General features: G+C 56.3%; 2 protein-coding genes across 4 annotated transcripts; both read left to right on the top strand.

The window, feature by feature from the left end:
• The first annotated feature begins 411 nt into the window (after positions 1–411).
• SLC39A3 (solute carrier family 39 member 3) lies at positions 412–7,295 on the top strand. 3 transcript variants are annotated; one of them, XM_055430837.2, is made up of 4 exons: positions 412–524; positions 792–898; positions 1,084–1,212; positions 6,358–7,295. In XM_055430837.2, the coding sequence occupies exons 2-4, from the start codon at positions 815–817 to the stop codon at positions 7,090–7,092; spliced, it is 948 nt and encodes a 315-aa protein (XP_055286812.2). In that variant the 5' UTR covers positions 412–524; positions 792–814; the 3' UTR covers positions 7,093–7,295. The 3 variants fall into 3 exon arrangements, with proteins under 3 accessions (XP_055286812.2, XP_055286811.2, XP_055286813.2); XM_055430836.2 differs by having other exon boundaries at positions 737–898; XM_055430838.2 differs by lacking the exon at positions 792–898 and adding an exon at positions 1,966–2,298 and having other exon boundaries at positions 513–524.
• A 10,475-nt stretch (positions 7,296–17,770) lies between these two features.
• DIRAS1 (DIRAS family GTPase 1) lies at positions 17,771–18,367 on the top strand. Its single transcript, XM_055431283.1, has one exon. The coding sequence runs from the start codon at positions 17,771–17,773 to the stop codon at positions 18,365–18,367; it is 597 nt and encodes a 198-aa protein (XP_055287258.1).
• The last annotated feature ends 4,685 nt before the right edge of the window (positions 18,368–23,052 follow it).

Genomic DNA, 23,052 nt, shown 5'->3' with positions numbered 1-23,052 from the left:
TGTTCTCCAAGAAAATATTCTGGCACATAGGAAGCAGAGATGTTGAAGGGATAAATCTGCTTCTTAAGCCAACAGGAAGGGAATCAGCAGCCAGGACGCTCCGAGAGGGACAGTCACTCGTAGTAAATCCTTTCCTGACAACGGCCAAGCCTCGATCCGAACGGGTTTCAGCACCAGGAGCCCCTGGACAGCTCTGGAAGCCAAATACTTCCGGAACCCTTCTTCTAAGGTCTGAGTTTCCCACCGGAGCCGCCCTGTGGCCGTACCCGCTGCTCAGTGGGAGGAAACTACTTTCCCTTGCCGGTAGGAGAGGTGGAGTCGCAGTTTGAGTGGCAACTATAACAGCCAATGGCGTGCAGAACGTGCCCCGCGGCGCTTGGGATGGCCAGTGGTCAGAATCGTGGGCGGGGCGTGGGCAGCGGCGCGCCGAGCTACGGCTCGGCCGGGAGCCCGGTAGAGGGGTCGACACCACCCGGCAGTTGAGCGGCAGACGGCTCTGGCGGGCGGGCGAGGGCCCGACGGAGGTAGGTGCGGGCTGGGCCAGGGCGGCTCGGGGCCAGGCGGGCTCTGCTGCCCGTTAGCCGAGGCCCCGCCTTTGATTTGCGTCAGGTTTCCCCAGCGGAGCGCGACTTGTGCCCTGTCGAGTGGGGCGCCGGGTGCAGCGCTGGGTACACAGAAGGTGCTCAATAAATGCTGAGTAAAAGGATGAATGAATGAGACCGTCCCCTCTGCCTAGTCCCATTAGCCCCTGGTTTGAGAGCGTCCAGGCCATTCTCACCCCTACGCTACAGCCTGGGGCATCCTGATCCTCGACATGTATTTATTGGGCGCCTACTGTGTACCTGGCTTCGGACTGGGGAAGACAGACTCCTTGACCCTGTGGAAGTCGCAGCCCAAGGCAAGTAAGGACATTCGGGGATTTTGTGTAATTTCCTGTAGCACCAGTGATGCCTAGGGACAGGGTGCGAGATATCTACCCCCTTGGCATCTGAACTGACTAGGGGACACGGGCAGTGAGAACTGAGAGGTTGGGGAGCAGCCGCAGTCTCTTGTATTAATGGTGAAATTTTCGGGTCTGTCTAGGGCGAGATCGACTTCAGTTTGGCTCATCGAGGTCCACATGCTTCAGCTCATAAAGAGGTCCACATGCTTCAGCTCATCCGTTTGTTCAGCCAACTGTTACTGAGCATCGGTTCTGCTCGGAGCCTTGAGGTGGGTACAGGCGGTACCATTTAGGGCAGGGGGAGGCCCCCTCAAGGGGTCCTGGAGGCAGCGATCTGGAAGACAAGCATCACTGGAAGGTTAGGGGAAAGTGGCCTGGGGAAGAGAGCAACAGGTGCAAAGGCACTGAGGTGGGAGTAGGCTTGCCACAGTCAGGGACCACAAAGGCCAGTGAGGGGAGGTGGTGCAGAACCTTTGTTTCAGGGTAAAGCTGTTGGATTTTACATAAGGGCAGGGGAACCAGAACACTGTGCAATGATGGAAGTGTTCTCTTTGCTGTCCAGTATGGTGGTTGCTAGACTCAGGTGCCTACTGGACACTTGAAATATGGTTATCACGACTGAGAAGCTGAATTCTACTGAATTTTATTTAAATGTTTATTATTTTTTTGGCCTACACTGGGTCTTAGTGTGGCATGTGGGATCTAGTTCCCTGACCAGGGATTGAACCCAGGTCCCCTGCACTGGGGAGTCTTAGCCTTAGTCTTAGTCCCTGCACTGGAGTCTTAGCCACTGGGCCAGCAGGGAAGTCCCTATTTCTGCATTTTATTTAATTAACTTACACAGACACATGTGTCTAGTGACTGCCATACTGGACAGCGCAGCCGTGGAGAATTTTCTGCAGGAGACAATGATGCTTCCTAGGCCTGGAGTGGGTAGAAATACTGGGCGTGATGGGCTTGGTTTCTTGAGCTGGTCAGAGGACCAGTCCAACAGCTGACGTGGTTGCCCCTGACATTCACAGAGGCTGGACTGAGACATGAGCCCCCAGCTGTGTGGTTGGACTCCCTAGCGCGTTGTGGGACGAGAGTGTGTGCCCACACATGGTTTGGCCAGGTGGCGACCAGAGCAGCCAGCAGACGCCACCATGGTGAAGCTGTTGGTGGCCAAAATCCTCTGCATGGTGGGCATGTTCTTCTTCATGCTGCTTGGCTCCCTGCTCCCTGTGAAGATCATCGAGATGGATTTTGAGAAGGCCCACCGCTCGAAAAAGATCCTCTCACTCTGCAACACTTTTGGCGGTGGGGTCTTTCTGGCCACGTGCTTCAATGCTTTACTGCCAGCTGTGAGGGAAAAGGTAAGGCTCCCTGGGCTAGCAGTAGTGGCCCATGGCACCTTATGGCCAAGCGTCTCTGCTGCTTTTCTTTCTTCCTTTTTTTTTTTCAAACTGAGATATAGTTGATGTACAGTATTTTGTCAGTTTCAGGTATGCAACATCAGTTCAGTTCAGTTCAGTTCAGTCGCTCAGTCGTGTCCGACTCTTTGCAACCCCATGAATCACAGCACACCAGGCCTCCCTGTCCATCACCAACTCCCGGAGCTCACTCAAACTCATGTCCATCGAGTCGGTGATGCCATCCAGCCATCTTATTCTCTGTCATCCCCATCTCCTCCCACCCTCAATCCTTCCCAGCATCAGACTCTTTTCCAGTGAGTCAACTCTTCACATGAGGTGGCCAAAGTACTGGAGTTTCAGCTTTAGCATCAGTCATTCCAATGAACACCCAGGATTGATCTCCTTTAGAATGGACTGGTTTGATCTCCTTGCAGTCCAAGGGACTAGGAATTCACAATTTTATAAAGATTATACTCCATTTATAGTTATTAAAGGGCTTCCCTGGTAGCTCAGCTGGTAGAGAATCTGCCTACAATGCAGGAGACCCTGGTTCAATTCCTGGGTCAGGAAGATCCGCTGGAGAAGGAATAGGCTACCCACTCCAGTATTCTTGGGCTTCCCTAGTGGCTCAGCTGGTAAATAATCCACCTGCAATATGAAAGACCTAGGTTGAATCCTTGGGTTGGGAAGATCCCCTGGAGAAAGGAACAGCTACACACTGCAGTATTCTGGCCTTGGGAGAATTCCATGGACTGTATAGTCCATGGGGTTGCAAAGAGTAAGACACAACTAAGTGACTTTCACTTTCTTCATAGTTATTAGAAGCTATTGCTATACTCCCCATGCTGTATAATACATCCTTGTAGCCTATTTATTTAATCTTTTTAGTCTTTATTTATTTCTTTGGCTGCACCGGGTCTTAGTTGTGGCACATGGGATCTTCACTGTTACATGCACAATCTTTGTGGTGTGCAGAATCTTTAGTTGCGAACTCTTAGTTGTAGCAATTTGGACTCTTGGTTGTGACATGTGGGGTCTAGTTCCCCTATCAGGGATCAAACTCAGGCCCCCTGCATTGGGAGCTCAGAGTTTCAACCATTGGACCATTCGGGAAGTCCCTATTTTATACATAATAGTTTATACCTTTTAATCCCCTACCTTTATCTTGCCCCTCCCCCATCTCTAGTGCTTTTCAACCCTGATACCAAGCTTAGGGACCTTGACACTATAAGGGTGAAGGGAAGTAGAAAATGAACTTGCTGTGTGACCATGAGCTGGTTGCTTTTCCTTTCTCGGTCTTACCTAGTAAACAAAGGGTTTGAACAAGACCTGGGGTTCCCAGATGGTCGGCTCATCAGTCGTTACTTGACCAGACCACTCGCACCAGGCATGTGCACTTTGTCCTGAAGCTGATGATTGTGGCCTCTCTTCAACTCCTGTATCAGTCAGGTGTTTGCGCATAACAAATTATTATAAACTTAGCATCTTAAAACAGCACATATTTTAAGACCACAGTTTCTGTGGGTCAGGAGTCTGGGTAACACTTGGTTGCTGGCTTTCATGAGGCAGCAGTAGAGGTATCTGCTGGACTGTGGTCTCATCCCAAGGTTCAGCTGGTGACAGGTTGGCATCTGAGCTCACGTTGTAAGACATAGTTCAGCTCCTTCCTGATTGTGGAACTGGGGCACAGTTTCTCCCGAGCTCTTGGCTGGGAGCCACCCTCAGTCCCTGACCACATGGGCTTCCTCACTGTGCCGTTTGCTTTATCTACAAGCCCCATCCTGTGCCTGGACTGCTGACATTGAGGACTGGGCAGTATTTTACACTTCTAAGTTTGTGTTCCTCCATTACGGAGCATGGGAAACCTGTGCGCTTGGCATCAGTGAGGATGAGATCTGAGTCCTCTCTGGTGTACTCTGCACCCCTTCCTGCATTCCAGCAGTGTCACCACCAGCCTGGACTACTGTAATGGCCTTTCCCCTCCAGCACACAGGGCCCTGTCATGGTCCTCCCAGAACCACTCCTGTGCCGCACCCCTGCCCCAGACTCCCTAGCACCTCAGTGGGCCAGGCCCCTCCTGGCCACCTGCCAGCCTCCACCAGAGCTCCTGCTTCTTGGTCCAGTGCGGCCGCCACTGACCATTCCAGCTGGTGAGGTTTCAATGAATTGAAATTGAACACAATTCAACAGGCCAGTCCTCAGTTGCAGCAGCCACATTTCAAGTCCTCAAGGGCCATGCATGGCTGGTGGGTTCCATGTCAGACAGCATAGACAGAGAACGTTTCCATCATCTGGAAGGTTCTGTTGAACGGTACTGGCTCAAGGGGTCTGGTGAGGACAGCCAGATATGCTGACGAGCCTCCTGTTGGTTCTCAGCACCTTCACCCAGGAGAGTGGAGTGACAGGGGGCCCCAGAAACTGCCTCTGAGTCATGTGGAAGCAAACCCGTGGAGGCATCAGGGCCAGAAGGCTCGATTGACGTCATGATCTGGAGGCCAGAAGTCCAAGACCAAGGGGTCAGTGGTCTGGGTCCTTCTGAGGCCATGAGAGTGAGTCTATCCCATGTCCCTCCTGGCTTGTGGGGATCGTCTGCAGTCCCTGGTGTCCCTGGCCCTGTGCGACCATCACCCCATCTCTGCCTCCATCATCACATGGCCTCTCCCTGTGTGTCTCTGTGTGTGTCTCCTTTTCTCTCTCAGAAGGACACCTATCATTGGATTCAGGCCCCATCCTTATCCAGGAAGATGTCATCTCAAGATTCTTATCTTATTAATGAGTTTCCTGGGGTGACCATGACAGAAGGTCAGAGATGGGGGGCTTGAGCAGACACTGTCTCCTAGGACTGGAGGCCACAAGTCTGAGATCAAGGTGCTGGCAGGGTGGGGCCTTCTGTGGCCCCACAGCCATCTCTTGCAGCCTCTTCACAGGATGGCTCTTCTTCTTCCTGTTAGGACACCACCTAGTGGTTTGGGGCTGCCCTGACAGCCTTCTTTTAACTGAATCTCCTATTTTAAGAACTTATCTCCAAATAGGGTTGATTTTGAGGCACCAGGCTTAAGAGTCTGTCTGCAATGTGGGAAATCTGGGTTCAGTCCCTGGGTCAGGAAGATCCCCTGGAGAAGAGAATGGCAACCCACTCCAGTATTCTTGCCTGGGAAATCCCATGGACAGAGGAGCCTGGTGGGCTACAGTCCGTGGGATTAGAAAGAGTTGGACACGACTTAGGACTCAAACACACACACTTGAGGCACTAGGGGTTGGGAGACTTTCATATAAAAGTTTCTATTTGTCAGGGACACAGCTCAGCCTGTTGCACCTCAGTTATGTCTGCAAAGACCCTTCTTCCAAATGAGGTCACTTTCTGAAGTTCCTGGTGGATGTATCTTTAGCACACTACACTATTTTATTTTTTTAAATATTTGTCTGTTTGCTTGTTTTAGAAGCTACCTATAGAAGGCTGGAGGAGTGCAGAAAGGAAGGGTATCTTAGAGGGTATCAAATGGTTGCTTTTATTTTTTATTTTTGTGGCCACACTGAGCAGCATGCGGAATCTTTTTTTAACTATTATTTATTTATGTACTAATTTTTGTCCATGCTGAGTCTTCTGGGCTTCTTAGTGCGGTGGTTTCTCCTATTGCAGAGCATAGCTTCAGTAGTTGTGGCCCAGGGGGTTAGTTGCCTCAAGGCATGTGGGATCTTCCTGGACCAGGGATCGAACCTGTGTCCCCCTGCATTGGCAGGCAGATTCTTAACCACCAGGCCATCAGGGAAGTCTCTACACCATTTACAAGTTGGTCAACAGAGTGGAAGTGGCGTGAGCCCTATTCCCTTTCTAATCGATTTTTTTTTCAATCCATCGAGGATGAGTCACTGTCCCCTCCCCCTTTTAAAACCTGTATGAACTGGGTATTTCTGTTAATTGAATAGTCATATCTGGTGAACCTGTTGTGTGGGCAGTGAGGTCACGGCCTCTGCCCTCTGAACCTCTCCCATCCTTTCCCCCGGCACCCTCTGTTCCAGCTCCAGGAAGTCCTGACTCTCGTGCACATCAGCACCGACTACCCGCTGGCCGAGACCATCATGCTGTTGGGCTTCTTCATGACTGTCTTCTTGGAGCAGCTGGTGCTGACCTTCCGCAAGGAGAGGCCGGCCTTCATCGACCTGGAGACATTCAACGCCAGCTCGGATGCTGGCAGCGACTCGGAGTACGAGAGCCCCTTCATGGGCGGCCCACGGGGCCATGCGCTCTACGCGGAGCCACATGGGCACAGCCACGGCCTGAGCGTTCAGGAGCTGTCATGCTCCAGCCCGCTGCGGCTCCTCAGCCTGGTCTTTGCCCTGTCAGCCCACTCAGTTTTCGAGGGCCTGGCCCTGGGCCTGCAGGAAGAAGGGGAGAAGGTGGTGAGCCTGTTCGTGGGAGTAGCCATCCATGAGACGCTGGTGGCCGTGGCCCTGGGCATCAGCATGGCCAGGAGTGCCATGGCCCTGAGGGACGCAGCCAAGCTGGCCGTCACTGTGAGCGCCATGATCCCACTGGGCATCAGCCTTGGCCTGGGCATTGAGAGCGCCCACGGCGTGCCCAGCAGCGTGGCTTCTGTGCTGCTGCAGGGCCTGGCGGGTGGCACCTTCCTCTTCGTCACCTTCTTCGAGATCCTGGCCAAGGAGCTGGAGGAGAAGAGTGACCGGCTGCTCAAGGTCCTCTTCCTGGTGCTGGGCTACACTGTCCTGGCTGGTATGGTCTTCATCAAGTGGTGACTGCTCTGTCCCCACCCAGCCAGAGCCCCACAAGACGCAGAGGGCCCTGCCCCACCTCCCCTGAGGGTCAGAGCTCAGCCCCCAGGCTGTGCCTGCACATACAGGGGCCGTCTGGGACCACACTGCACCCCAAATCCTGCACCCCGGGCCTTGGGGCCCCACTCTTACTTTTACAAATTCTTCTCTTAAAAGTATTTCCCAAAGCCATGTGGCCATGTCGTCCTCGGGTGTGGGGATCTGGTGACTCATAGGGGAGGCGGGGTGGGACCCAGACCCTCCTCCCCAAACACCCCAGCTTGGACGATGTGGAAGTGGCCAGCTTCTGTCCTCCTTGCCCGTGGTGGCTCAGTGGTAAAGAATCCGCCTGCAATACAGGAGACCCTGGTTCGATTCCTGGATTGGGAAGATTCCCTGGAGAAGGGATAGACTACCCACTCCAGTATTCTTGGGCTTCTCTAGTGGCTCAGATGTTAAAGAATCTGCCCACAATTTGGGAGACTGGGTTCGATCCCTGGGTCCGGAAGGTCCCCTGGAGGAGAGTATGACTTACCCATTCCAGTATTCTTGCCTGAAGAATCCCCATGGGCAGAGGTGCCTGGCAGGCTACAGTTGATGGGGTAGCAAAGAGTCAGACAGGACTGAGCGACTTAGCACCTGTGGCCCCCCTCAGCCTCCCCTGGAGACCTGCAGCACGCAGCTGGCGGAATGTCCCCAGGGTTAGCAGAGGGGCCAGGCACTGTCACGTGACACCCTGAGTGGTTTCCATTAGGAGGGCCCTTCAGGGAGCCTCTGTTCAGGGTTAGTTGGAAGCCTTATTCAGGGTTAGTGGTTCCTGCTGCCTGAGGCTGTGCTTGGTGGGCAGAGGTATGGTTTAAGGAACCTGGAGACACCCTGTTCCCTGTTTTCAGTACGGCCTGCCTGCATGGGGAGGTTGCCCCCCAGGGTCTGGGGCTGAGCTCTTTGGTTCTGGCCCAGAGAGACGTATGGGCAGGTTCCAGGGGGTTCAGCCTTTGGTTCTTGGCCCCAGGTGCCCAAGGACTCCTGGCAGGCCAGGGTCAGGGGCCACGTGACTCAACTTCCCCCACCAGGCACAAATGAAGCTCAGGTTCAGGAGTGCAGGGGACTAACAGCCCTGTGGGGCTGGCATACACCCTCCCCTCTGTAGGAACAAGCTGTGTTAGTGTTGTTGGGGCAACCAGCAGGCGCCCCCAGGGATGAGCCAGGGCTGAGGGCCCTTTCTGGGGGCTTTGCTGCATCTCTGTGGCACGGCCTTGGCTCCCCTAGCCCTGACCCCATTACCCATACCCTTCCTGCCACCTCCTTCTTCCATTCAGCCGGGGGCCCAGGCCCCTTCGTAGAATCTCTAGTCTACTCCTGTCTCAGTCAGGGTCACTGCCCCGACCCACGCCAGCAAGACCTGCTGTGGCAGTGGGGTTGTTTGAGCTTCCTGGCGAGGACAGGCCCCTGTGCCCTGTGGGCCTGGGCTCTCTGGTACTCTGGCCCCAGGGTGTACCTGGAGTATCTAATTGCTGTTCGAGCGGGCACCCCAGGTCCTGGCCTGCTGCTGCTAGCCAGGCTTCAGAAGCATGAGGATGCACAGCTCCTTTAGTTTCCCTGCCAGTCTCAGGGAACAAGGGTGTATGTCCAAGCACCCCCACCACTGCTGACAAAAGTATTGGGCCTGTTTCTAGGAACATCTATCTGGCTTTTACCAGGACCCACATCTCCCCTGCCAGGCGAGTGACCCCCATGGGGGTAGGAGCATCACCTGCACCTTGTTCTAAACCCAGTGTTGCTGGTGCCTGCCTGCCCCCGCTTCACTCTGCCCTCAGTGGGCAGTATCCAATGATCTAGATTCCGGGGCCTGTCTTCAGATGGAGGGGTGTGGCCCATGCAATGGGGTGGGTTCCCTCAGGGGCTCCTCTCCCCAAACCCAGTAGGAACCTCCCATGGGGTCTGCTCTAGGAGTCCCCACTCCGTACACCTCCCCGTCACCTAAAGCACACACACAGCAGGGTCCCCGCCCTCCTGCCTGCCATCAACTTCCTGGGATGTCCTGGGGACACCACAGGCCTGTCCACCCCTCAGTCCCCACATTTCCCCTTCCATCCGCCCACTGGAGCCCTCAAGGTCCTGTTGTTCCCCCTCACTCTGAGCCAGCTTATGGACCAGGAAGGGCACTGCAACACCAGCAAAGAGGGGGAACCCAAGTGGACCCCACTCGCCTTGGACACTGCCACCCCAGTCCCTGGCGTCCTTGGATCCCCAGCCTGCCCAGCCTCTGTTGGGCTCTGGCCTCCCTCCAGGGTCCTACCAGCCCCAGGAGAATTGCTTCCAGGCCCCTAGGGATGCCGGAACCCCCAAAATTGGTGGGGGGGAATGCTGTGTGGTGTAGGAGAGGACACAAACTGTCTCATCCACCAGCCTCTCCCAAGGCTACCCCTCCTGTCTGCTGTTGGAGGAGCCAGGTCAGCCCCAGGGTCTGCTTCTCACTGAGATGATGGTGTCACTCAGTCAATTGTCAGCTCTCCCCACTTGGGGTGAGGGTCAAAGCTGAAAGTTGAGGTGAGAAGAGAAGTGGTCATCTCATCCAAGAGGGGCCTGGGGGGCCGACCTTACTCCTGAGGGCCCCTGGCCCAAGGTGGTTGTGTCCGGTCTAGACCGGGGTCTTCTGAGGACAGCTCAGTGGCTCCACCTTCCCACGGTCTCTGACATGAGATTGCCACATGGTGAGCTGAAGAAGCCTGTGGGTTGGAAACCCACCTCCTGGGACCCTGGACCAGCCCTGACACAGAACTGCACATTGGCCACAAGCCTTCATCCATTTCTATTTAACTTTGCACCTTTGAGGAAGTGTCACTCTGAGCTCTGTGTGTGTGTCTCACGGAGGAGAAGGGGGCGGACACCTGCTGATGATCTGTTTAATGTGTTGCGTGGTGACCAGGCACAACCACCTTCGCTTGGACGCGAGCAATCCCAGATAGCACAAATGCCTTTCTGTTTGAAAAATAAATAAAACACAAGGCTTTCAGCACAAAATACCAGGTGCCACCTTTATCCGGATGTGCCCAGCTGGGTCAAGGCCACCCCTAGCCACTTGGCCCTGACCAGGCAGGCTCCTGGTGGTACGATTATGGGGACACTAGGGCAAGGGCAGAGGCACTGTTTAGAGCTCTGCAGACAGTAGAGTTGACCCAGAACCTGGCTTCGGTCCTCAGCAGAGCATCACCCTCCCTCGGCCCCGCTGCCCTCCACAGTCTGCCTGGAGAGGAGGGGAGTCGGGGCTCCCAGTACAGGCAATAGCTGGATGGAGTCGACTGGGTTCCCCTTCCTGATCCTGAGACAAAAGAGGAGAAAATTAGGAGGCGGCACCCAGGCTTCGCAGATTGAATCAACCATAATAACAGTGTGTCTCAGTCTCTGTTGTCTGCTGTTTACATTTCTGGTGGGGAATTCATTAGCATGGGGCTGGGAGAAGGAGCCTGTTTCCCAGCACTTCTGTGTCTTTTGGGCCTGAAAAGCAGACATCGGACGGTTGGCGTGTCCCTGCGCACTGCGCCTCCGGGCCTGCCCTGGCCGCCAGCCCTACACCCTCAGCCCTGCTGGGAGAAGAGGGCCATTGCAGCCCACCTGTCCTTGCCCCTGTTCACCATGAGCAGCTGTCTGTCAGCTTTGTGACAGAACCAGTGAGCTACCCACCTGACCTTCCAAGAGCCTTCCGCAGGCCAGGAAGAAGCCAAGGAGGGCTGCTGTAGGGCATGGGGGTGGTTCTGAGAAGGCCCCAGAACTCCATCACATTGCTGAGGCCAGATTGGGCTGCAGAAGCGAGCCCCTCCCCCCACCCGCGCCTGTCACCCCCAGACCTCTACAGCTCCCAGGGCAGAAACAGCTGACCGGCCAGACAGCAGTGTTCTGGCCAAGGGCCCAAGTGCTTGCTGTGTGCCCAGCCTGGCTGGGGAGAACAGGTGGGCAGTTGGGCCTTTCAGAGCCCCCGACCCAGTGCCTACAGGCACAGCTGAAGTGCTGTGTTTAACGCAAAGGAAATGGCCATCATGGTTCACAGTCTCTCAAGGGACCGGCTGGGCCTCCCTCTGAGCTAGTTCTGGTCCTTCCACTCGGGTGGACAAAATGCCCCTAGAAAATGATCCCCACACCCCCCCCCACTCACACCCCCGACCCCCGCCGCCAACCTCCTGCTCAGCACTGGGGACATTCACCCATCCTGAGCCTAATAGGATGTGAGCAGCAGTCCTGGTTGGGGGTAGGGTTGGAGATTTTGCATTTTCTCCAAACTCCCAGGTGATGTTGGTCAGGGGACACATTTGAGATACATTTTGACCCACACCAGGGTTCCCTCAGAACTGCTGACCTGGGGCCAGTTCATCCACCGGGGAGGTCATTGTGGGTGCTGTGAGATATGGAGCAGACTCCCTGCCCCCACCCACTTGACACCAGGAGCTCACCCTGGTCATGACAGCCACAAATGCCCCAAGATATCTCTCAGTGTCCCCTGGGGGCAGGATCATCCACAGGTGAGACCCACAGTCGTAGAGCCTAAGCAGCTCACTTTCCAGCGAGTGAGACACATGATACATGGACAAGAAATGCACTAAGTGCCTTTAAGATGAAGAAGAGCAAAGTGGGGCTTCCCTGGTGGCCCAGTAGTTAAGACTGTGCTCCCAATGCAGGGGACACGTCAGGGAACCAGATGCAAGCTCCTGGTTGGGGAACCAGATCCCACAGGCTGCAATTAAAGATCCCGTGTGCCAAAACTATGACCTGGCACAGCCTAAATAAGTAAATTTTTTTAAAAAAAAAACAAGATGGAGGGAGAGCCAGGAAGGGAGGTAGAGGCTATTTTATTTTTAAAATTTATTTATTTTAATCGAAGGATAATTATAATATTGTGATGGTTCAGAGATGATTTTAGCATCGTGGTTGGGGGGAACCTCTGAAGGTCTCACTTGAGTCAGAAGATGGGGGAGGAGGATTTCTGGTGGAGGGAGTGGCCTGCAAAGGCCCTGAGGTCTCCTGCACATCATGGTCCTTTCCTCTGACTGAGCAAAGCTTCCCTGTCCATCTTTCGGTTAAAGGGGTTCATCCTGCTGGTGGCAAAGTCTATGGTGATGGAGGTGGTGATAACCACACAGCCCAGGATCTGGAGGAGCCCCTCTGGCTACCTCCAGGGGCCAGGCAGGCGACCTCAACCAGGGACCAGCCTCTTCCACTGGGGCCTGGGGTCCAGCTTCCACAGGTGCTAGCTGACAGAATTCAGACTTGAGACACAAGCCTGTTCATTCATCAAGGCAATGTATGTTTTGACAAACGATATTCTTATTTTTAAATGTTGACACCAAACTTAAACAAAAAACCCTCTGTGGGCCAAACAGCATCAGTGAGAGGCCACAGCACCCAGCCTCAGCTTCACCCACATAACTGCATTAATTCCAGGAGCACAGAGAGAGCAGAGCGTGAGACCCAGCTGCTTTGCTCCCTGCACAGTGGGCCTGGAGTGTCCCCTGCCTGGAGCAGCCAGCGGGAGGCCCCTAGGCTGTGAGGCTAGACAAGGAGCCGGGACCTCCTTTTAGGTGAAGGGATGTCCCGTTGCATAAAGGAGGACTTGTGCAGATCAAGGACAGAAAAGGCCAGGTGCGGGTCCCTGGCCCAGGCCCCCAGACAGCCAGGGACAGCGGGCTCAGAACCCAGTGGGCCCCAGCTCTAGCCCCTACCTTGCCTCTTCCCAGCTGGGCCACCCTGGGAGAGCCAATTCCCTTTGCTGACCTGGAGAAACCCAGCACACTTCCGTGCTGGCTCACGAAGGCCAGGGCTCTCCTGACTGCTGCCTTGGTTTGGGGTGCTCGGGGGGAGTTGGGCCCCATGCCCAGGGAGAGCCAAGCAAAGACTCTGGGCCAGTCCTGCCCTGGCTCACGAGGCTGAGAGGCTGGCCTGTGAGCTATAAATAGCAGCCACAGAGTGGAACTGCTGTCGGTGCCCACGCTGCTCCGCATGAGTCAGCCTGCCCCGGCCTGGGCTGGCACCCTGAGCAGCCAGAGGGCTGGCCCAAGGCCTGAAGCCCAGACCAGCACCGTTGGTCACTCAGGAGACGGAGGCAGGCAGGCAGTCAGAACGGGAGAGAGCTAGGGCTGTCATCTCTGAGCACGCAGGTGACCAGCAGCCCCACCTAGGTGGACGTCAGGCCCAATCGCTCCCAGCAACCCTGACAAGGAACACATAGTGACCTTCATTCACAGATGGGGAGACTGAGGCTCAGAGGCACACCGGGCTGGGACACAGAGACCCCAACCAGAGTACAGGACCTGTCTGCATACGGGGCTGTCTCCATTGCTGGCTGAGAGCACTTGAGAGATGCCAGCTTGGGACCAGGCCACCCTCTGTGATACCCCACGAGGCCAAGGACAGGACAGGAGGGAGGTGTGCCCAGGGAATAGCTCCAGGCAGCCAGGGTTGGACGGGGAACCAGAGGGGAGATTGAGGAGGGCTGAAGAGGACGGTTCAGGGAGGCCAGGAAGGAGGTGGATGGTCCAGGCATGAGAGGTCGGGAAATGCAGTGGAGGGGCAGAATCAGGGAGAAATGGGGCGGACCTCAGGGACCTCAGGGGTCCAGACTCTGGGAGAACCAGGTGGTCTTGGGGATCGTGCCCACATCTCCAAGGGAGCAGGAAGGGTCTGGCTTAGCTGGAACCACAGACATGATGGGTCAGCAAGAATCTGGAGCCAGAGGGGCCCTTGGGTTCCAGCTGACCATCTGCTCACACATCTCATGATGGGGAGCTCATCACCTTATGAAAAGCCTCTTTAACCCTGTGACCACTCTGATCCCAGAAGGCACTTCCTTGTGGGACCCTAGTGTCAGCCTCCTCATCCAATCTGGGGGTACCTGCCTCTAAGAGGCGTGGGCCCTGGGGTGGGCTCAAAGCCACCCCTGCCTGTGCCCCAAAGCCTGGCCTGCTCAGAGTCTGCCCCCCGAGTCCGCAGGAGGGAGGAGTGATGGCATCCTGCTGGCTTAAACGTGGATGCTTGGACATCAGACACACAGACACTTCCCAAAGGCAAATGTCTGCTCTCAGAGACAACTCTGCTTTGAGACAGAGAACATTTTTCTATCAGAAAACTGCAAATCCTTGGCTCCCTTTGTTCACCCCTCTACCTTTAGAAGCATCCCCCCACTTCAAAGGCCCAGTTGCCATCTCTGTCTCAGTCACCTGTCCTTATAGCCATCAACCCAGACCAAGTCCCACCCCTGCCAGGAAAAAGCCTCCCATGAGGATTAGTCTCCTGAACACCCTCATTGTCCCAAGCCTTCTTGGACCACCTCTGCCTTCTCACACATCTATTTATTGATTGATTATTTATTCATTCCATCAATGCACATTCCTTCCCTTGCCCCTAAGCTGGACACCTCCCACCCCCTGGACCAGCCCAAGGGGTTGCCATTCTGTCCCTCAGTACCCTTATCTACGGTTCTGCCAGTTGGCCCCTTCTCTTTGCTCCTGGGTGCCCCTTATCTTGCCCAGCCGCGGCTGCAGGGTGACCCTGGGATGCTCCAGCTGCATCCCGGAGAAGCCGACCCCACCCCCATTGCGTCCCTGGCAGCACTCTGTGTTTGCCAGGCGGCGATGTAGGGGCGAGGGTCTGAGCCGGGCCCAGGAGGGACTGTGGGCGCGCGGCCTGGCGCGGGGCGGCGGTGACCTTGGCCGGGGGCGCGGGTCCCGGGGGAGGGGCGGAGCGCGGCGCCAGGCGGCGGGCGGGGACGGGCGGGGACGGGCGCGGGCGCGGCAGCGGCGAAGGCAGCTCGGGCGGGCGGCGGCGGGCGTGCGGGGGGCGGCGGCGCCCAAGCGGACACGGAGCCGGTCAGCAGCAGCCGCGGCGGCGGCGCAGGGAAGAGCGCCCAGGTAGGTGGCCAGAGCGGGGGGCGGGGGGCGCCGGGGCCCGCTGCATCACCCCGCGAGGCCCGCAGGTCCTCTCCCCGCGCGCCCCTCCTTTGTCTGAGCCCCACCCTCCGGGGCCGCGGGGCTGCGCCCTCCTTCCCGGCGAGCCCTCCACCGGAACCCCCTCCCCAGTCCGGCCGGGCCCTGGCTGGGCCGCCCTCCGCGCGCCCACCTTGGACAGCTCCCTTTTGGCATCACCCCTCCCCCACGGTACTGACCGGGAGCCCTTCGACCAAGCCAACCCCTCCGGCCCACCGCAGCCCCTCCTCAGTCCCACCGTCAGGGCCTCTCCAGGAGGAGTCAGGTGGGCCCCGAGCTGGTCTGTCCCGACCACACACCCATTCAGCCCTTCCGCTCCCTCTCCAAGCCAAGCCTGTCATCCAGGAACCCCTCCTCCGGTGGACACCCCCTCCCCCACCACTTAGATCCTCCTTGGGCCAAGGGGAGCCCCTGGGCTGGCCTCCCCTGACAGGCCCCTCTAGAGCAGGTCCTCTGTCATCAAACCCCTCATTGGTCAGGTAGTCCCTAAGTCAGACCCCCTTGGGGCAGCCAACCCCTGCCCCCAGGCCCTCCCCTGAGCTGGGCCTGCTTTCTTGCACCTAAGGTCGCTCCAACCTTCCTCGCTGGACCCCGGGGCCCAGGACTGGGCAGATTCGTCTGGCCTGGGAGTTTCAAGTTGGGCTGCCTTGCACTGGGGAAGGACCCCAGGCCTTGCAGCCAACCAGAGCCAGTTCCAACCCTGCTCTGCTCGGCCACCTCTCTGCTGTGACCTTGAGCCTGTGCCACCCCCTCTGGAACCTCGGTGCCCATGGCCCCCTCCTCCTTCCACCCCAGCCAAGGGGAGGTGAGGGTGGGAGTCAAATGGCACCCAGGGAGCCTCCTGGCGTGGGTTTAGGGGTTATGGAACGGGGCTCCCAGTCAGGGATCACAGGCCCCCATGGACCCTTCCTGGAGGACACCCTTGTGGACATGCCCGGAAACCTGCCGGGGGTTCTGCACTCAGTGCAAGGCAAGGGCTGGGTTGAGGCAGCCGAGCCAGTGGTTACCAGCCACCCCAGGTCCCTCGGCCAGTCTGGGCGGTGCCCGGCTGCAAAGTGCTGAGCCCACTTCTCAGGGTGCTCACCCAGGAGAGGGCAGTAATTGCAGAGCAGGCTGCCAGCCCCACCAGCCACTGCCCCCCAATGCTATGCATGTCACCGAGATGCCTAACAGTCCCCCACGAGTTAGAGCCGCTAAAGCTCCTACAAGTTTGCCTGGCACGTCATTTGTGGGGTCTGTGTCAGCTGTTAGCTTCACTGTCTGTCTTTTTCTGACAAACCTGTTACTTTTGATCATTGAGAACGTGCCTTCCCAACCTGCCACCAGCCAGGTGCTTTACACCTTGGGTCCTTGAGATGGAGAATCATGTCTGTCCATCTTTACTGAGGGCTCTTGTGTGCCAAGCACCCAGCCAAGGGCTTTCTCCAGCGTCTGGCACTCTTTGTCCCAGCACCTCCATGGAATGGGCGCTGCAACTGCTCACATTTCACAGATGGGAACACTGAGGCTCGGGGACATCAGTTTACTTACTGGGGTTTTCATTGCCAGGTTCACGTCATTGGGTCTTGCACACTACCTTCCCCCACCCCGCAATACCTGAGGGCAGTAGCATGGCCAGGGGGGCAATCTTGCCATGTCTTCTCTATCTCATTGTGGACGCACCCCTCCATGCTGAGGGACTCTCAGAGATGGCTGAGAGGAGGCAGGGAAGGGGTCTCTGCTGTTTCTATAGATAAGGAGGCAGATGCTGGAGACAGGATTCCTGCCTTCTCACTCCCAGGCCACAGTTCTTCCCCCACCATCATCATTTTAGGAATTGCTGTGCTGTGTGACCTCCCGAGGTCACTGGACCTCTCTGAGCACAGAGGAGGGGACAGAGGATGAGGGGACTCCCTCGCAGAGAGTTCTGTTGGACACATCAGACCTAGGTGGCAGGCCAGACTGTAGTCTGGTTTGGAGTTTAGGAAGTGGGGCTTTCTCTAGGCTAAGTTTAGTTTTCTCATCTACAACCTGGAAAACCAGCTTTATGATTTGCAAATTTTTGGACCTCTCGAACCAGTATCACACTTAGGGGATGCAGGAAGGAGAGCAGTTTTAAAATGCAAATTCCTAGGACTGTGGCCCTGGACCAAAGGATTCACTGCTTCCAGGGCTGAGGCCCTGTCATCTGCATTTTAAAGGTACCCCACCATGCAGCTCCCATGGGATTGAGGGAGATCAGAGAGCCTGTGATGGCTGGAGATAGGCACCACTTCACCTGTTTTGCAGAGGAGAAAACAGATTCAGGGTGGCAAGGCAGCTTGCCCCGGTCACAGACCCAGGGAAAAGCCAGTGCCTCCTGGGGGCTGGGGGAGCACACAGGTGGAGGAAGCTGAGGGTGTGCACCCCATGCCGGCATCTCCACGCTCCTTCCAGTCAAGTCTTTCCACACCCTGAAAGGAGCTCAAGCCCCAGATTTTATTGAGGGAAAGCAGACAGGCAGAGGGTGCAGCTCTGAATGGCAAAGTCAACCAGATCAACAGGGAGGCAAGAGAAATGCTGCCTCCTCCGAGAAGCCCACCCCTCCCACTCCCTCCCAACCTGGGTGGGCCTTTTGCATCTGACACTCCTCTCTGTGCAGGGTCGGTCTGGGGTTCTAGCAGCCACAGCTGCGAGCTCTCCCGGCCCCACCCCCCACCCCCGTGTGGAAGATGCCTGAACAGAGCAACGACTACCGAGTGGTGGTGTTCGGGGCGGGCGGCGTGGGCAAGAGCTCGCTGGTGCTGCGCTTCGTCAAGGGCACGTTCCGGGACACCTACATCCCCACCATTGAGGACACCTACCGGCAGGTCATCAGCTGTGACAAGAGTGTGTGCACGCTGCAGATCACTGACACCACGGGCAGTCACCAGTTCCCGGCCATGCAACGGCTGTCCATCTCCAAGGGCCATGCCTTCATCTTGGTATTCTCGGTCACCAGCAAGCAGTCGCTGGAGGAGTTGGGCCCCATCTACAAGCTCATCGTGCAGATCAAGGGCAGCGTGGAGGACATCCCCGTCATGCTGGTGGGCAACAAGTGCGACGAGACCCAGCGGGAGGTAGACACCCATGAGGCCCAGGCTGTGGCCCAGGAGTGGAAGTGCGCCTTCATGGAGACTTCAGCCAAGATGAACTACAACGTCAAGGAGCTCTTCCAGGAGCTGCTCACGCTGGAGACACGCCGGAACATGAGCCTGAACATCGACGGCAAGCGCTCCAGCAAGCAGAAGAGGACAGACCGCATCAAGGGCAAATGCATCCTCATGTGAGCCCAGGGAGCCCGCCACCGCCGCCGGCACCCCTTGGCCCGGGCACGGGTCTCTCCCCAAGTCCTGTGCCCTCTTCCTCCTCCCTTTCTCCTCCTCTCCCGGCCTCCCTCCGCCTCTTCCACTTCTCTTCCTTCATCCACCATCTCCAGTGGGGAAACTGAGGCCTTGCCGAGCCTGTGGCAGATCTGGGCTTGTGGCAACCCAGCTCTGTTGCATCACTCTGCTGTCCCCTCCCTCTTCCCCCCGACTCCCCATCCTGTCTGTATCCCCGGAAGGCGAGTGCTGGAGGTGGCCCCCATGATCTGCATGTGGGAAAACAGGCGGTGGGGGGGAAGCTGTTTGTCCCCATCTGGACTGAGGATGCCGGATTTTTCCCCCATCTCCGTGTCTGCCACTTCTGCCCCTTCCCCTTGGGTCCCTCCATTAGATCACTGTGACCTTGCTGGGGAGGAGGGAGTTGAAATGCACATGGACCTCAGATTTTGTTTTCTCCTATTTGGTGTTTAACATACACTCCCCTCCCCCTTCCATCCCTCATGACCTCTGACCTGGGCCCCCCCCAACCCAGGTCCCAGACCACTCCTCTTGCCCCCGTCCCCACAGCTTGGTGGGGGGCTTTGCGGGCTGGGTCTCAGGCTGCCAGGCAATAACCAAACAGGGCCCTCAGCAGTGCCCCACCAGCCCAGAATCCCACTCCACACCCGGCCTGGGCCTGGGGTGCAGGCAGAGGAGGCCCAGAACAGGCCAATGGCCACAGCACAACTCCAGGAGACTGTCTGGGATGAATATGGAGGGCCTTCCTGGACACAGCCCATGGACAGAGAGCGACACAGCTTGTTATCACTGAGCCTTGGGCAGGGTGTTGGGGAGGGGGAGCTGGACCCTGTCAGAGGCAGGCATCCAGACCCAGCACTAGCAGGGTCCATGGGGCTGGAGGCAGAGCTCTGCACAACCTGTTGCTTTCCACCTACTAGGCATGGGGGCTGCCCAGGAAGGCGTGTGTCCTGGAGTCAGGGTGTGCCCGCCACCCTGAGATTATGTTTTTGTAAGTGTCTAGATGACACCACAATCGTGGAACCTGGTGAGGCTGTGTCGGCCAGTGTGAAGGTGACCTGTAGGCCTAGGGTGTGGGGGATCCCATGGGATGATGAACTGGGCACCTCGGTGTGCTGGGCGGATGGCTTATGTCTAAGCATGTTTGGGAGGCTCCTGTGTGTGTGACAGTATGCAGTATGATCACAGTGTAGGGTGTATGGAGATGTGGGTCATGCGGTTGCCAGCAGGACTGGACGCTTGTGATGGGTGACCTTGGCACCTGCAAGAGTGTGGCTGTACGTGGCTGCATTTTTAGGTGTGGGTGATGTGATTTATTAATAGCAGAAAGCACTGGTACACTTTTTGTCCTGACTGAGGAATGCCACACCTGTTTCACTCTGTAGTAAGGTGTCTCTCAGCCTGACATCTGTATCCATCAGCTGTTGCTAGGGAACACATGACCGCAAACTCAGCAACTTGCAACAGCGTGCATTTGTGGCCTCATCTGAAGGCATGACCAGGGAGGGACCCACATCCCAGCTCGTGTGCTTGTGGGCAGCATTCAGTGGCCTGTGGTCTTGGGATGGAGGGTCTCAGCTGCCTGCCTCCTGGGCCTCTCCCTGGAGCCACTTAGCAGCACTGGCGTCAGCAAGGTGAGGAAGCTGTGTGTGTGTGTGTGTGTGTGTGTGTGTGTGCGTGCATGTGCACATGTGAGAGGGAGGCCCTGTGGCTGCTGTCATGTGACCACGTGGACTGTGTGTGGGTGAGAGGGACTGTTTGTGTCCATCTTGGTAGCAGTGTGTTTTCCCCCTAGCGTCTGTGTGGCTGTTCATTCCGCAAATATTTACTGTGTGTGTGTGCATATGCACATGTGTGTCACTGCCCGGCATGTGGACAGGCCCACAGAAGAACAGGTAACATCCTGTCTGGGTATAGCTGAGGCCCCTAACCTGTGCTGGGTCCAGGGCCCACAGCAACTGGTGTTGACCCCTCCCACTTGAAGGTGCCAGAGAAACTGGGGCTGGGCGGGGGTCTGCGGCCCTTTCTCAGGGACATACCCTGATAGCACAATCTCCCTGGGGCCCTGCCCGCCTCCAGGCCTCTCCTGCCCCAGGCCCTGCCCTGACCCTGGGGGACAGAGGGGTTCTGGGGACTGTGCCAGGCCATGCTTGCTGTGACCCCGCCCCTGCCCCTTTGCCCCCTCGCATGCGGGTGTCCCCCTGCCCCCTGTTGTGGGGTCTGTGTAGCATTCACTCTAGAAATAGTCTTCCTGCAATAAAGTTGTGGATTCCACATTCCCCACCAGTGCTCCTTCTTTGCGGGTGGGGAAGTTAGCTGGCCACCTGGAAAGGATGAGGGACCCCGGAAGAATGGGGAGGTGTGGGGCGGGGCTGAGGGAGGGGGCTGTGGGAAGAGCTTGGATTGCTGTGAACGAGGACTCTGGGGCGCCGTGGGGATATTTCAGTGCTTCTCCTCTGTGGTCCCCACCAGAGATCTCACAGGCCCTGCTGGACCCACTACTTACTGCAGTCAATGGAGGGGCTCTGGCAGGCATGATGATCCCCATATTATGTGGGGGGAAAACCTGCAGGACCTCAGCTTTCCCATCTGCTAAATGGCTCAGGACAGAGTTTGCAAATTTATTTTTTTTAAACTTAATTTATTTGACTGCACTGGGTCTTAGTTGCGGCACGTGGGATCTTTAGTTGAGGCATGTAGGGTCTAGCTCAAACCCAGGCCCCCGGCACTGGCAGCTCAGAGTCTTAGCCACTGAATTACCAGGCAAGTCCCCAAGTTTGCCAATTGATAAGTGGGGCTGGGACTACAGGGAGAAGCATTGAAATGTCCCCATGGTGCCCCAGGCTGAGGAGAATGAGGCTCTCTTCATGGGTGAGGGAAAAAAAATACTCATCTAGATATATATTTTAATGCAATGTTTAATGCAAAGGAATCCATGATGAACAAAACATCACTATTTGAAATAAAGATAGGCTCTGTCAGGAATGGGGCTAGAGGGTAGCAAAGGAGCTGGTGTGCACACAGAATCAAATCTTGTCTTTCTCTAAAACTATACTTATTTTGTTCACCATGGATTATTTCTGCATTTATTTTTAATTTTTTAAATATGACATTTATGGGGAATTCCCTGCCAGTCCAGTGGTTAAGACGTTGAGCTTCCAATGCAAGGGGCGCAGGTTCGATCCCTGATAGGGGAACTAAGATCCCACAAGCTGCATGCCCTGTGGCCAAAAATTTAAAAAGACATTTATATAGTATTTATCTTGATGGTGAATGTTTGGGAACACCCCTTTAGGTTCTAGATTTGAGAAAAGTGTCTCACTTCCCTTGCCCCAGCCCTGCCCGTATCTGTCTTTGGGCTCACTGGCAATCAGTCCCTTCACCTGACAGCTGAAGGAATTGCCAGACCTAATTTTTCAAGAGCTCCTGGAAATCTGAATTTCTTTTCATGAAACATCCTAGTTTTTCAATTTTGGCAGCAAATTTAGAATTTTTACAGGATTTGGGGGCCACATCTTGCCTCGGAGCCACCAGTTTGCCACCTTTGTTCAGACAGTAATTCCTCCTGAGGGATAGAGCTGGGGAGGGAGATGCAGTCCCCAGATCTCTGGTTATGTCTGTGCTCTGCGGGGAGTGAGCAGGGAGATTCCTGCCGGGATGACAGCAGCCCTGGGGCGCCCAGCTGGTAGGCCAGCAGTTCAGATCATAGAGTAACAATGTTGCACAAAGTTCCTGATGTCCCACAGTACAGTGGCTTCATCCTCCTGTATGAGAAACTCTCCTCTCCATGACTGCTGTATACTTTCAGAGACACACCAAATGCTTCCCAACATCACCAGGGGAGCATATCAACAATGCACACTCCAGGTGTCCAGTTGCCTTCGGGATTCTGGTTCATTCCATCTGGGTGAGGGCCGGTAAATCTGCATTTTACAATCAAGACTCAGGAGTTAGGATATTATGAAACCCTGGACAGGGTTGGGTGATGACCTTGAGTTTGACCTCTCTGAGACTCAGTTTCCACCTCTGTAAAACGGGGATGATATCGTTTCTTCTCCTAGCCTTATGCAGACCATTCAAGGAGAGGGAGCAGTTATTATCATTGTCCCGAGGTCAAGAGACAGATCGGGAGGGGACGTTCTTACCCTCAAGTGAGCTAGGATACGGATTTGAACCCTTGATCTTACCAGGGATTTGAACTGGCAAATCGCCTCTCGCCTCCTTGACGTCAGTCACCAAGTCACCTCTCAAATTCAGCTCGACCCTGGCGGAGCTGTCCACTGCTGCTGCTGCTAAATCACTTCAGTCGTGTCCGACTCTGTGCGACCCCATAGACGGCAGCCCACCAGGCTCCCGTCCCTGGGATTCTCCAGGCAAGAACACTACAATGTACCTATTTGCATATTAGCATAGCCCCGCCCCCCGCGCGTTCTTCCCTTGCGGGTGGCCAGTCGCGTTGCCACTCAGCGCTCCGCCTCCCGGCCCCGCCCTCACCCCACACCCCGCCCTCTCTCCAGGGCGCACCCTACCCCGCTGCCTGCTCTGCGCCCCGCCCCCAGCCCTAGCTCCCGTCGCCGGGGCTCGCGATTGGCCGCGTCAGCCTCCAGTCCCCGCCCCCCGCCCGCTGGCCC

The sequence above is a fragment of the Moschus berezovskii genome, chromosome 8 (genome assembly GCF_049115385.1).
Source record: "Moschus berezovskii isolate FMDL1 chromosome 8, NW_MosBer_1.0, whole genome shotgun sequence".
NCBI lineage: Eukaryota > Metazoa > Chordata > Mammalia > Artiodactyla > Moschidae > Moschus > Moschus berezovskii.
Note: the sequence above shows the minus strand (reverse complement) of the source record. Positions and strands in the feature narration are given on the sequence as shown.